A 15,664-nucleotide genomic window follows, 5' to 3' on the forward strand; every position below is an offset into this window, starting at 1 on the left:
AATATCTATTCTGCAGAGAGATGCTGTAAATATGAAGAAAACACTTCCATGTGTTATGTTTTTAACAGTTCCTTACCCAAATTTAAGCTTATTAAAAAAGAAAAAGTTGATATGAATCAGGACCAGATTTAAAACATGTGCCACTGTTGTTACAGAAGAAAGGTTCACCAGCACACTTTCTTTTTTATTTTTATTTTATTTTTAGTAGACAAACTATTATAGTTGGAAAACCAGCCATGTTTCAGGCACGTAAATCCTCCTTCAGCATTCATTGCTGTCATATTGTCATTGAGAGAGATCTCAATGAACACTCCTCAAACAAAACTGCTCAGAAGTCTCTATGTAGTTTAATTCTATCTAGACTAGTAATTATGCTTTTGAAAGTATTTGTTGAAAGGAAGCAGCGTGAAAGGGCTTTAGACATGGTTTTATTTTCCAAAGTAGGCAGGGATTAATTTTTAGGTGCATAATTATGCTTTAGGATCTGGGTTGTGTTAAAATATGAATTATCTAGTATATGAGGTGTACCTACGGAGAATAATGTGCATATGCAAATTCACATAATTGTCAGATTACTTGGACTAATGATCTGATCAAGAGCACAAAATGTCACACTTGGACACCCTGAAATCTTTTCAAAACCTAGCAGAGAGGCTTACTTCACATACCAGATCAAGGTCTCTTTCTTTGCTGAAGGATAATTTTTTTCACGATGGTTACTTCTAAGGTTACATTTAACAACCTGTTACATATAAAACTAAGAATGCATTAAATGTGAAATGTTCCATTCTTTGACTTTCTTTTCCCCACAAATACCTCCTAAAGAGATTTAGCAGTATTATGACTAAAGCATTTAATTCCTAAAAGTAGTTTTTCACTTTCAGCTATTAAAGAATTAATCTTCCCAGCCCGCCCCCCCTCCCCCCCGTTTTTAGAGTTAGCATTTGAGCGTGATGAGTCAGCAGGAGAATGAGCTATCACAGCTGGCAGCCCTGGGTCATCTATCACCCTCTGTGCCCATCCTGGTCTATGCCATACAATGCTGCTTTGAAATGCATTGGTCCCAGCGGTGAAAATATTTTACTGATTCTCCCTTCCCTTAACTCACACCTAATACAAATCAGATCTTTGTATTGCTCCAAAACCAGTCTGTTCAAATTAAATGGAAATAAATGTTACCTCCCCCCCCCCGACTTCAAGGCTCTTCTCCATTTCATGTTTCTAGTTATTTCTTCCCCTCTTCTGTATTCTTCACTATACATTGTTTCTTCCTATTTTCTTTCTTCCAGCCACTTCCATTAAGTACCCTGCAAATGTTACTATTAGCTGAGGAAGGGAATAAATTTGGCACGATGCAGAACTGTAGCAACAGAGCACAAACGACTGTCCATCTACCTTCACTGCACCTCAAAACAGGGCGCACAGGCACATCCTGACCTCCCCTTGTTTTGCTGATAAGGGAAAAGCTGGCCTATAATGGGTGAGGACAGGAATGTAGTTAGATAAGATGCTTAACACTGCCCCTGTAACGTGTAATTCAATGCCTGTGTTTCCTCCAAGCAATGCAGCGTACTGCCTTTAACAGGTGTTACACCAGTAAGTGCATTACACATCGAGAGAAGGTAACTAAGATTTAAAATTATGAAGTTGTGTGTGCATGCATTTCTCTAAAAGATTAAAGGGAGCAGCCGAACGCACACACATATTCGTTTTAAAAAATGGAATAATAATAAAAAATCTCTGCCATCTCGCGTTTGCCTGGTCCTAACGGGCAGCGTCAGGCAGGCGCGGCCGGCCGGCCGTCTTGCACGGGACTTTCGCTCCTAGCGCGGCGTGTCCATCTAAAAGGCTGCGAGGGCCTCTTGTGCCACCTCCTGGTTATATTAAGACTTCACATGCAAGAAACCGCTACACGAAGGAAGGGAAAAAGTTGCAGTTTAGCTGAGGCTGCGAGAGAATCATAGAATCCACGGATCGTGCCTCAGTTCTTGGCAGCTAAGAGGCCTGGCAAGACTGGCTTTCCACCCTCCCCCATCACAGAGGCGTGCATGCCCGCTGCTTTTAGACCAAAGTCACTTTTCCACTGCATTAGCACGTATCTATAATGGAAATTCAGTATCCCTTTAGAATATCTTTTGCCTAAGTTCAAATAACGCACATCCTGGCAACACCTACTCTTTTGCTATGTATCAGTGGAAAAATGTAAATAAAACCTTGAAAATTAAAGTGACTGGAATACAATGAAATTAATAACCAAATAAACAGCATTCCCTGATTGCAGGTAAGTATTTTAATTTGTGTCCAATCTACTTTACAGAGAACACAGAGGGCCCGAAGCTCACTGCTGACCCCTCTCCCTTCTCAGGGACAGGACCAAGTGGGGCTGGGCACTCAAGACAGTTTTATCTGATCTGTTCTTTCAGGTTTACAGGAAAGGGGGTCCTACAGGTGCGTTACAGGTAAGTAACCTATTCCAGTGCTCCACACGAAGCTCTCCAATGTAAAAACTGAAACAGAATCACCCTTGCTTCAGTATTAATACTGCTTGCCTTAAGCTTCACAGAGCACGGAGAAACCTCACTCTATAGCTACAATAACTTTTTAGAGCAACGTTTTACACACACAGTCCTGCTCAATCTCATATTTTCTACTTAAGTCTAATTCTTTCACTTGTTCACTGTTTAGGATTTCTAAATGTATTTTTATTACTGCCCTCTGTTCTCTCTCATTTTGCCTGTATGTTCTTAAGTGCAGTCCTTAAGTGGTAAAGCATCCTGCAGATGCGTCGCTAGTGCCAAACACAGCAAAATAGTTACCTTCTGTCGCGTATGGCTCTCTTACAGTACACCTCGCATCTTCCCGATTTCTCCTATTTTTTTCTTCCCTTTTTGAAAACCGTACACACAGATTCATATTCAGTTTGTGATCTATTGTGGTCCCCAGCAATTTTTTCTGAAGTTCTGCAGTTATTTTTCATTTCATATTTATCCTTCAGAACTAAGACTTAGAGCTTAAATTTAAACCATTATCATGATTATTGTTGAGTTCTGACCTTGTATGTTGTGTGAGCGTGCTTTCCATTCCACCCTGTATTTAATTAGTAAAAGTTCCAGACGCGATTGGATCCAGCTGCAATGATATGGTGTAGGGCGTGAGAAGACTGCTAACCCAGGATAGCTGGCCTCCCCCATCCGAGTACGCGGGGTCCCAAGCACATCTTATCTCATTGTTAGGGTAAGCCAGGATAGCTCACTTCCCTCCCGTGTCTATGGGTGCCAAGGTGAAGGCCAGCTGCCGATCTTGGAATTTGGAAAACAGCACCTGCATTACAACAGTTCGCTAACGAGCAAAACAGGATATTATGTTAATCAGCGCAGCTTTTATTACTCACCCCTGCAGTGCTTTCCCTCGAGCTTCACTCCCAAGCAGGGCTCCGCTGCATCGGGTCCCAATTTGATTAGTGTTGGTACCCCAGGGTTCCCACCGTGGTAACGCTGCTACCCTTTTGATAAATCCAAAGCATTCACGTGCTGTGAGTGCTGTGCCTCATCCCTGAGGGATCTGCACCTGCTCTTCACTCGTAACACAGGGGTAGTCCTACCCCTACCACATCCCACTCACAGTTTATCTTCACAATCTGACACTGGTAATTGCCCTTTGAAATTATGTGTTAAATAGTTGTGTATCCACCTTACAGTACCATCCTCTGGATCTTAGCAACCTAATAGATAATCAGGTCAGGTGGATCTGCTGTCAAGGGGTTTATTCACTTTAACATAAAACATACTGTTTTGTTCTTCTCTGTTGGGACAGTTACCCTGACAAAGGAGACAACCAAGTTATTTAAAAATTACTTTATGGACAAATGCATGCTAGCCTTTTAAATTAATCACTACACTTGCATATTTTTAGACTGCTTTTTCACTATCTTTTCTGTATCAGTTCATCTGGCTGATTCCCCCATCATTCTCTTTACCTTGCCTTTCTGCCATTCCTGTGCTCTTGCCCGCTTTTGATAGGTAACATTATTTTCTGGTTCTCTGGGAGCTCACTCATTCTTCTTCCATCAAAAATATAATTCCAAGATTATTTCAGTTTTGCTCCTTATTATTATAGACCAAACTAAATCAGAATTTAATGGTTCAATAAATCTAATTAGCTTGATAGTCTCCCATTCTGACCTGCATTCCTGTTTCCTGGGTAACTTTGATCATGATACACATTGTTTGGAGGGTAGGGAGTGAAACAGCAAACGCTGCAGGCTTCTGCACCACCCGGTACTTATTCACCCCTCCTGGTAAGCAGAGAACACTTATTGTATAATAGAAAATTCTTTAAGAATCCATTTTTATTGTTTTGCTTTTTGCTTACTGACAAGAGCATTTTGTCTGTCCAGTTTTGTTCCTTACCTGCTGTGCTGTTCTTTTATATTTGTTCTTGCCAATGCAGTCTTCCCATTCCTAATGTTTTCAGTAGTCTTTTATTTTTTCAGGTCGTTGATGAGCCCCTAATGCAAACTGCTCCATCAGTTTGCTTTCCTTCGCATGAGGATAGACTTGTTACTTAAAATATGCCGTTTTAGAAACCTCTTTTTAGAAACTCTCAGCTCTCCTGAACTTTGCCTTAGAATTCCTTCCCCAGGACCTCATGAACCAATGCCTTAAGTTTATTGAAATTTGCCTTTTTCAAGCCCACTGCTGCTATTCTGCTTCTTTGATCTATTTTTTTCCTTTGAATCATGAACTCGGCTGTCTCATGGTAACTTTCACCTTGATTGCTTCCCACCTTCAGATTTGCAACTAGATTCTCTCTATTAATCACAGTAAAATCTTAAATAGTAACCTGTTTGTACAGATGAAGTTTCCACACTCTCTCTCTGGCTGATGATGAGTTACAGAGCCCATGCTATGGCACCTAGCCCTTTTAATCTAATCATGGAACGAACGGTGCAGGCCTGTCTTTAGATCCTAAAGCAACTATATACATTTTTGACATACTTTTTAGTATTCTTTCCCATCTTTCCTTCCCGCATGGGCTTGTTCCCTCCAACACACTGCAACAACATTTTGTGTGCTATAGGTCTAGTAGTATTCCCCATGGTCCCAGCACTAGCTTAAACACCCACAGCTACATCCAAACTGTCCCCATGCCAGGCTCAGGCCAAAGCACATCCCCGCTACCATCAGAGGGATAAGCAGGTGGTGAGGGTAGGGGTGTTAAGCACAGTGTACTGCAATACATCCCTTGGTTTCAGTCTTCTGGTCAATTATCTTTCATTTAAAGCAACTAATTTGGGGGATGTTGTATTCCCAACAATGGTCTTTAACAGGTATATCCTATCTTTGTCCTGCAGTTTACCTTCATGGAGGAAAGTTACTTTGCTAACGTCTGTGGATCTATATACTCACCTCAGGAGTTATCTGTTCTTTTTTTGGCCTTGTATTATCAAACCTGTGCCCTTTCAGTTATCTGCATCAAGAGACAAAGAATTAGGAGATACCTTAAGGGGATATGAAGACACTACTTCCCCAGCATAAGTGACTTTACTCTTTATCCTCCCTTTTCCACAAAAAAACAGTAATTCTAGCCTACGTTTGTGCAGCTGTTTATCCTGGAACTTCACATATGTCTCTGTGTAACATACCTTATTTTATTGTGTGTAATTTTTCCAAGTTGTCAAGATAATTTTAAATTTTAACCATCATCTTCAGCATGCCTGCAGACCCCCACAGATTTACAACACCTTCAAAAACCAGAGCATGTCAATGGAGGCATGAAGTAACACCAAACGCCGGCAGAACTCTTCAGAGCCTACTGGACACAACCTTGCATGTTCATAACAAGCCGCTGTCAACCACTCTGTGGTTATCCGAACAAAGGTGGCTCTGCCATTTAGCAGTTTTTCCTAGACCTGTTTCCCTAGCTTGTTTGCAAAAAACCTTATTGTGTATCTGTTACTTAAGTGAGTAATTTACTACTGTTACTGTTTATGAGCTTTATGAGATGAGATCACAAATAAGCATCTATTTGCAGAGGTTTTAATTCCGAGTCTGATGCTCAGGCTCACCTGTGCCCAGTAAAGCTTTCCAAATTCTGTTTCTTTGATAATGACAGCTCAAATTGTCCTGTACTCTAAGCTCTTAATTTCATTATGACAATTGAATGCTACCAGTTTAAAACACAAGATACGTTTTAGTATCTAAAACCAGTATGTATTTCACCTACATAATGCCAACATCAGAATGACAAGACTAACCCTAGTATTAGAATGAAGGATTCAAGACATAAAATGATGTTGCAGCTAAGACACAGGACAGGTTTACAAGGCAGATATTCACCTCCTGCCTTTTAGGCAACTTACAACACCATAATTTACGTTAGACCAAAAATGAAGAAACAAAACAATGCACAGACCAGCTCCTAGGCTAGGTGACTGCAGTGGCCTGATGTAATACAGCCGCTGCCAATTCCACTTGCATGTGAGACATCGAAATATCACTGAACAGGAAGGACACTAAAATAATGCCAGGCTGAAGCTGTCCTGGGAGACTTTCACATCGGTCACAAAGAACCTTCACATAATTGCAACAGAAGAAACTAAAGAGCTTCTCTCTGCAAAGGAAGGGAAAATGATTCTGCAAATCAAAGTTTCTAGTCTACAGGGGTTGTTGTCACTCATTGCTACACTATAAACAGCCACATAAAAAGGTCCTTCAAACCTCCTGCTGCAAGAATTTTTAAATAGATATTGAAAAACCCCACCCTTCCATTCTCACATGTATTTTAGAGTTATTAGAGTACGAAAACACATAAAAAACCCCAATGGAATCTTCTATCACAAATTAGTAATGTATTGGTACTTAAAATAATTACAAGATCTCTTGGGAAAACAACTTTAATAATGCAAATTGTAGCAGGGACAGTTACAATGACTGTCTGAAAATTTCTTACATTTTTGATGTTCATATTTTTAATAACTAAATGAAGACAAAAAATATTTATAGGTGAAGAATACCTGTTAGTAAGGCAAATCCCAAAGATGGCCACTCAAGCTTCATTTCTGGGGCTTGAGTTTTCAAATACTGTTCAAACCTGCATTTCCAATGCTTTAAGACTCCTTCTTGAGTCTTTAGCTCAACATGTATTTAAAAAAAATATTTATGAAGCATGTTTTGAGAAAGAAGATTTTCTGGGGAAGAAAAAAAGAAAAACTCAAAACAGAACACAACACGTAATTTAAATGAAGATACGGTTTGGACTATATTTAAGCTATTATGAAGGAGAAAAATTTATCTGCACTCTTTTCCTCATAATATCAAGGATTGAAACATCAACCATACATTTAACACCGAAAAATTGTTAGCTTCACTCCTTTCAAAATGCAGTTTATTAATTTGCTATTTAGAAACAAATTTCCTAAAATTGTAATCCTGTGCAGATCGCATACAGTACTCACAGAAGTTATGAGTCTCAGCAATGCTTATGAAACTGATCCAACACAAAGAAAGAACGTAGACAATCATAAAAGCAAAGTTTAAAAGTGGTTGAAAAATTTCCAAGGACATTTGTTGGAATCATGAACCAGTGTCGATTCATGAAATATTTTCTGACTTCATGGTTTGGGCCTCTATGGAATAGTTCATAGGATCTAACTGAATTCGCCCCCATTTCTTGGCAGGCTTCTGGAAGTGCTGGAGCTGGAAACCTGCTTTCAAATGCAGCTAGTGTAACTAGGACACACCTCCCAGCTCTCTAGAGGAGGCCTGAAAACCCCAGGGATCCTGGGGACAGACACCTGCAAAAGGACACAGAAAGAGCACCACTGCACAGAGCAACTGGAAGGGCTCCCAGGGAGCAGGCTTCATTTCAGAAACTTCATGGGTCATTGTTTGAAAATAAACAGCATGAAAACAAGATGAGGGATGTGTGGAAAAATGAAGAAGAACTAGGACAGCTGTGGCAATTCTGGCGTCGAGAACAGACTCCATTTTTTTCCAAACATTTTGGTATCGGAATGGAAACACGGGGCCAGACCGCACAGTCCCTCATTTATGCAATACAATTACAGATGCCAATAATTTTTTGCCAACTAGATACAACTGAACTTGCTTCTTTGACATGTTATGTCTTGTGTTTTCTTTTAAAAGCACATTCCCCACAAAGCGAGAAAACTTTAGCCCAACCATTCCTGCTTGCTGGTCATAAATAAGCAGTACAGTTATATGCTGGAGGTAATTTTATTCTGAAATCTGCATCACATAAGATGTTCATACATCAGTGTTCATGGACAAAAGCAAACCAGTTTCCTTGTAAAAGAGTGATTTTCTTTTTTTAATATTTACATTTGTTTTTGTTGTGGGGTGGTGTCTAAATACAAAATCTTAAATATCTGATTGATGAAAACACCCCAAAGTAGTACCATAATTCAATACTATGCATTTATAGCAATGTAAGGTCTGATACACTGAAGCATTACACAGAAGACATGAGATGATTTTTAAATTCTTCTATAGCACCAGTTATTGTCATAGAACAAAGGTAGTATTTTCCAGATGTAGTAGTTGCTTTAAATCCTGATAAAACTGTAAGAAATATATAAGCTAATTATCATGAGTGCAAAATATAAATGATAAGTAAATAACAAAAGCCATTTCAACAGTCTGACTTGCAAATATATGAAACGAATTTATTAAGGTCATGTGATTAGCAAGTTTTGTGGAGTCCTTTACATTAGTAAAGCTTATGCTACTTTGAATTTTACCGTCTTTCAAAGGCAAGGCGTGGCTTTAAGTGAAACAATTCTTAAAAATAAATGCATATAGATCAGATATGTGAAATGTATGCCTGAAGATAAGGTTATCATTAACATTCTTAAATCACTGTATTATATAAAGAGAGGAGGTAAAGATTAAATGCTTTCACATTTGGCAATTTTCAGAGAAATAGCAACACATTTTACTTCCTTAAGGGTAAGTCAGAATACTACAATTAATGACATGCTAAACCGATGTATGGTAAGTAACAAAATAAATCATCTTAAAAGTAGAATAAATGCAAGAAAACCCTGTTGAGACTGAGTTCTCCAGTTTTTAAACAAATAAAAGCACAAACATTAGTCTGGTATTAATATATTAGTATGAAAAAGTAACTGAGGTATTTAGTGGAAAGTACGGACATACCTTGTGTTTGACAGAGAAAGATGAGAAGCAGGTGACCTGCGATGTATGTATTGCTGTTATTGGCAAGAGAAAAGGAGAAGCTTTTCTCTTAAACACTGAAAAATCTACACGTGCACATCCATTTCTGTCAAACACAGTAGTACAATTTGCAAAATACTAGAGATGTGCACATTCCCATTTCTTACCTCATCATCTTCCTCCATCACTAAAACAAGCCAAGACAGTTAGTTTACATCTCTTCACATCTCTCAAAACACTTTCTCCTTTATTTTTTAAAACACAGTTCTAGCAAATCACTTTCAGGACAGAGCTTATTTTAGCTGTTTCTTGCCCTTCCCTACTTCTCTTCCAATACTACTGTTCCCTCAGGTAGAAGTACTTGTAACGAATTTGTAGCCGTAACATTTTGGCCTTGCATAGACCTGGGTAGCTCCACAAACTTTCTAGCAATAGCATCACATTTCATTGCCATTTAGAAGGTCTTGTAAGCATAAGCTCTATAAATAGGTTAGCACCGAAGTCTTGCAAGTTGCAGATCCAAATTTCACACAGTTTTCTTCTATTTAATGCTGCTGGAGCACTGCAGTCTACAAAAGCAACCTCAGGAGAAAAAGCCATAATCAAAGGTGCACACATACATACATACACAAACCGGCAAAGTGATTCCTGTGTCCAATACAGAAAACAAAAAGCAATTTCACATTTACTGCTTTCACAAGGCCATGAGGGCAGAAGCAGAGCAACAAAGTGGTAATATTTAGATTCAGATTTTACTTTCATTTGGAAACAGGTTCGTTCAGTGACATTAAAACAAAACCAAAGAGTTGCAGCATGGCATTCCTCTCCTTCCTTAGTACGCTTGAAGAAGAAGATGGCCAATTATTTAAGTCAACTATAGTTTTCATAATACACAACATAAAAGCAAGACACACCAGCAAAGGATAGCAGAGGATCTGTGTCCCTGAATTATATGCACACTGTGACAGGATACAAGTGTACTATGGTTATATAAAAATATATTCAACGTTTAATGATCTGTACTTTGAACTCTCCTATGCCAACTTTGCAACAGAAGTTGTAATTTTAACTTACTTCCAGAGTGTTTTTTAGATATTTGTTTGTGGGCTAATTATTTTTTCATGCTAAAGAACAGTGACAAAACTAATCATCCTTTTCATCTGTACTCTCTTTACTTTTATCTTTTATTCTTTTGATCTGTCATCCAGTTGACAGTGATTCAAATCTCATTAGTCAGCATTTCATAATTGTATGTTAAGAAATATAACAATTTCAACTTGAGATAGTATTTTAAGTCACTTAAGTATTTGCGTGGGAATTGGTCCAGGAGATGAAGTCAGCTTAGTCCAGTTTTACAATCTACATTTGGAATAGAACAGATGAAATGTAAATAATTACTGAAATGTTGCCTTCATTCTGCGCAGTGTGTCCTGAATTTTTCGAGAATGTTTTTCTGCTGGTATCTGATGGAAGTTGGCACAGTTGTCAGCTGCCAAGGCAGAAATGTCTGCATCTTTAAAATGAGTTATTCTTTGTCTGAGGTAAGACTGCAGCTTGAAATCTGGTGTATATGTATAAGGATTCTCTTGAAATGCATGAACTTGGCTCACAACTTTGGCAATATTTCTTGAAAAAGAATATGGTAAAAAATATTAGCCTGTTTTGCTGCTGATAAAATAAAACCCAAAAAAGAAAAAAACCCAAACCACCAACCAACCAACCAACCAACCACCCCTGCCTAAACCTCCAAACTTTAAAGGAAATTCAAGGGCATTGAGCATTCTCCTCTATAGTATATATCCCTTTGGTTAGATGTAAAAATGACTGAAACTATTTAAAGTGCTAACTATGGAATGTTGCATTAGAATCACAGAATCAGAATGGTTTAGGCTGGAAGGGACCTTGAGAGGCCATCTAGTCCAACCTCCCTGCAATGAGCAGGGACATCTTCAACTAGACCAGGTTGCTCAGAGGCCTGTCCAGCCTGACCTGGAAAGTCTCCATGGATGGGGCATCTGCTACCTCTCCGGGCAACCTGTTCCAGTGTTTCACCACCCTCAGAGCAAAACTTTTTTTTCCTAATATCCAGTCTAAATCTACCCTCCTTTAGTTTAAAACCATCACCCCATGTCCTGTCACAACAGGCCTTGCTAAAGAGGTTGTCCCCATCTTTCCTGTAGCTCCCCTTTAAGTACTGTAAGGCCGCAATAAGGTCTCCCCGCAGCCTTCTCTCTCCGCCTTTCTTAGGAGAGGTGCTGCAGCCCTCAGATAATTTTTGTGGCCTCCTCTGGACCTGCTCCAACAGGTCCACGTCCTTCTTGCGCTGAGGGCTCCAGAGCTGGACACAGCGCTGCAGGGGGTCTCACCAGAGGGGCAGAATCCCCTGCCTTGCCCTGCTGGCCACACTGCTGGTGGCACAGCTCAGCATACCGATTGGCCTTCTGGGCTGCAAGCGCACATTGTTGGCTCACATCCAGCTTTTCACCCACCAGCACCCCCGCGTCCTTCTCTACAGGGCTGGTCTCAATCCCTTCATCCCCCAGCCTGTACTGACCAGGGTTGCCCTGAGCCAGGTGCAGGACTGTGCACTTGGCCTTGTTGACCTCATGAGGTTCTCACAGGCCCACCTCTCCAGCTTGTCCAGGTCCCCCGGATGACATCCTGTCCTTCTGGCATGTCAACTGCACTGCTCAGCTCGGTGTCATCAGCAAACTTGCTGAGGGTGCACTCGATCCCACTGTTTTCTCCAGTGGACAATATTCTGTTTCAAAAAGTTAGGTGACATACATACATAATTAAAATAATTACCTAAGTTTAGTCCACTTGTGAGCTCCATTCGTCATTGTGAATCCTCCAGTTTCAAGTTGTTGGACATGCATAGCCAAAACATGGGCTGATGGAATTGTTGGAAGTGTTTTGAATCTTTCTCCTTCCATCAAGCACAAGCTGTCACTTTTTAAAAACACCTAGTTTAAAATGCACACAGATAAATCTCACGTTAAGTATCGGGGCAGGTTTTACAAGAAGTTCTCCACTTCATATGTTTAGCACTATGTATTTGTTTGTCATGAATTTTAACTTTGGGCATTGAAGTTGAAGACAACATGATGAATTAATTTGGTGGCAAACATTAAAGTACAGAAATAAAGAAAGTAACTTTAATCAAAAGATACTTCCTACATAATCTTTAATTGTTCTAAATCACAGCCAAAATTACATTTTAGAACTTTGATCTACAATGCAAAATTGGATGGAACAGTAAGAGAATGCCTGCAATAAAACAAACATTTAGGATTTTTCAAAACAGATTACAGACACAAAGCTCCTGCAGAAATCATCAGAAAAGGTGTATCTAATATCCTAGCTTGCTTTGAAATCTCTTTCTTGATTTTTAGTCACACAGGATACATTTTTCAGAAATACTGAGATGAAAATTAATGTAAACTCTCAGATTTAGTTAACAGGTTTAAATAGAATTAAAATCTCCTTAGTAATACAAAGTAATAATTATGGCTTTCATCCTGCAGAGGCACCCATTTAAGCAGATCTTGCATCTTATCTAATCCCAAAGAAGTATTTTTACATTGAAGACTTTATACTATACCTCAACAGCCTTGAGTTCCTCCATTATTTCAGCTACTTTTGCAGGTAGAATTTTCCAGGCCTTACAATAAAACAAAATATATTTTTGTTTTTCACATTAATGTCTATATTGGAACAAGATTATGTTAAGCAAAATAGTTACAGAACAGAGTCCCAAACTTACTGGTAACTGTCGTACAATAAGATTTTCCAAGCCTGCTAGGATTTGCATTGCAGTAGCAAAATTTCTTTGTTCATAGCAGCATTTTGCTATAAGAAGAAATTTTGACAACAAGCTCACCTGCAGCTGAAAAAAATATTAAGATATACTGTAAATAAAAAAAACATGACGATGTACTAAATCTATATAGTAAGCCTACATAAAACTACACAATAGATTTAAATGAGAAGGAAGAAAGAGAGATGCATTTTCTTTTTGAATTTGTTCTCAAAATTGTTGACTGTAGTAACATTTTCCTCCAACACAAAGTTTTCTCTTTTCTGTCACCGAGGTGTCCTTGTTAAAGTCTGACATCTATTCTCCTCAGGCAACCCATTTCTTACATTCTATTAGGTTTTGACACCTGCTACTACAAAACATCCAAGACCCTCCTTGTGACAACAGACTGAACTGTGAACTGCCCGCGCACAGGTGTATTCCAGAATATTTCTTGCAACTTTGCTACCTAGCAACTCATATACAATGATAAATAACCATTTCGTAATTAATAATACAATAAACCAATGACGAACCTTAGATGTGTGACACGTTACAATTTCAGCAGCAACCCAGGTGCTGATACTGTCTGCATTTCTTAATAATTGTAGAAGATACTGGTCTTGTGTGCACTTTGACAGAAACAGATTACAGACTTTAAGTGAAACTGTCTCAGTAGAAACAGCTCTATGGAGAGAATGGAAAAAAAAGGCAAAAATAATTCACGCTGACTTTGAACTTTCAAAGAACATCTCGATTGTGAAGATGCCAACTTCTAACCATTTAAAATAATTTTGCAGTGCTTGCAGCCCTGATTTTATACTCTTACAAAGTACATAGTGAGCTATGTTACTTTTTCTTCCTTACAATTACAAGATAATTATACGTGATTACAAGACAGGCACATGCAGTATACATTTCTGTACATAAAGACACTTTCATCACTTATTACTGAACAGAACAAACCATCCGATCTGACACAAGATAACAGCCAGAAATCCAAACTCCTTAGAAACTGCAGCCACGTAAGAAATTGAGCCTGATACCTAGGGGCACCACACAATTTGTTTCCCATGCCTGAACCCCAAATCAGTGTACACCAGCTGATTTAGCCTCCACTATTTTACAGTCTGTAAAAGATGAGATGCTTCAGGTGTTCATTCCCTATCCTTAGACTGAAAAGTTTACTAGAGGCTGTGTAATTAACAAGTATTAGTTAGAAGACAGCTGAACCCACTGCATATGTAAGAAGTAGACCATAGTCAAACATAATTAGGTCCATGTGTCTGGATGAAAACCTTAATTACCATTGAGCAAGTAATTTAAATAGGTTGGTAACCACTCTAATAGCTATAGGAAAATTCTTACCTATTTGTGAATACGGACACTTCATCTACCTAACAGTACAAAATAAACACTGCACAGAGAGGTTGTGAGTCTCCATCCACAGTCAGTACCCAGCACACGTGATCCCAAGCAACCTGCTCTAGCTGACCTTGCTCAACGTAGGGAGGTTGGACTACACGATCTTGAGAGGTCTTTTCCAACCTCATCTCTTCTCCAGTTCTGTAACTGTCATTGAGATTTTATATACATACACGCAGGCATTATCAAGTAGCCTGTTTCAGAAGCCATTACAATTTTTCCAACAAAAATAAAACCTCTGAAGCAACCCCCCTAACATAGTCTTCAGAAATACTTTGGCCTGACCCACTTTAGATGTCAAAGAAATCACCTTTCAAATGTGACCTACCACATACACACACATGCACAGGAACATATACATACACATGTATAAAATCTCCTGAAATTAAAAAATACAGGTAAATAGACTAGGTAGTCTGTCAAGAAGATATTAAGTATTTAAGATGTTTCTCTTTTCTTGGATGTATTAAAGGTGTAACACAGTAAATTATTGTGCATCAACAGAGAAGAAGGGCACTTAAAATAAGCAACTTACTTTTGGACAGCAACACATTTGTCTTTAACACCAAGTGCTCTTGAATTTAGAAAGTGTACTGGATGACATTTATGAAATACTTCCTACACAAAAAGAGCAAGATATATCTGTTGTTAGGTCTAGCAGTTCCTCTAAAATACTCAGGGATAAAAATGACTGAAGTTCTCCCTCCCCCGTCAGCAAATTTATCAGAGGGATCACAGCCTAAGAATAGAATTAGCCATTCTAAATTTTCCTGTAGAGATTTCAAGAGAAAACCAGATTATTTTAATTCAAAATCTTATGAAACAGTATGAAATAAGCTTGAAAACAGGGTTGGGAAATGGTAGAGAAAGGAGGCTGAGTATAAAGTAAGAAGATAGATATTGTTTGTACTTCCAAGTAAACCTAGTCCTTCATACCTGTTGCAGTAAGGTCAGCTGACAACAAAGCTGTTGCACACTGTATTCCATTAAGAGATATGGTCCCACTTCATCTGCTTTAGCAAAGGAGACTGGGAATTCTTCTGTAAAGGTGTTATAGCATGGCTTTGGCAAAACTGATGAAATAGTGTACAGTCGGTCTCTCTGGTATTGTGCAATTGGTCCCACACCTTTGGAAAGTTTCCAGTTAAAGTTCTGTAGAAAAAAAAAGAAGATGTAAAGCTAAAACTTCTCTAAAGCAAACATTATGTCTACCCTTGATTTAACTTCCTGAAATGTTTTGTTA

General features: G+C 38.8%; 1 protein-coding gene across 1 annotated transcript in view; it reads right to left on the reverse strand.

Annotated features, from left to right (window-relative positions):
* Nucleotides 1–6,928: 6,928 nt before the first annotated feature.
* The window catches only part of KNDC1 (kinase non-catalytic C-lobe domain containing 1), a 68,081-nt gene continuing 59,345 nt past the window's right edge, over nt 6,929–15,664 (reverse strand). The window contains exons 24-30 of the mRNA XM_064463874.1: nt 15,358–15,573; nt 14,957–15,039; nt 13,533–13,683; nt 12,964–13,086; nt 12,802–12,861; nt 12,006–12,163; nt 6,929–10,823 (exon numbers count right to left, since the gene is read on the reverse strand). Coding sequence (XP_064319944.1) covers nt 10,592–10,823; nt 12,006–12,163; nt 12,802–12,861; nt 12,964–13,086; nt 13,533–13,683; nt 14,957–15,039; nt 15,358–15,573 — 1,023 coding nt within the window. The 3' untranslated portion in view covers nt 6,929–10,591. The remainder of the gene's footprint in view (nt 10,824–12,005; nt 12,164–12,801; nt 12,862–12,963; nt 13,087–13,532; nt 13,684–14,956; nt 15,040–15,357; nt 15,574–15,664) is intronic.

Source organism: Phalacrocorax carbo, chromosome 12 (genome assembly GCF_963921805.1).
Source record: "Phalacrocorax carbo chromosome 12, bPhaCar2.1, whole genome shotgun sequence".
NCBI lineage: Eukaryota > Metazoa > Chordata > Aves > Suliformes > Phalacrocoracidae > Phalacrocorax > Phalacrocorax carbo.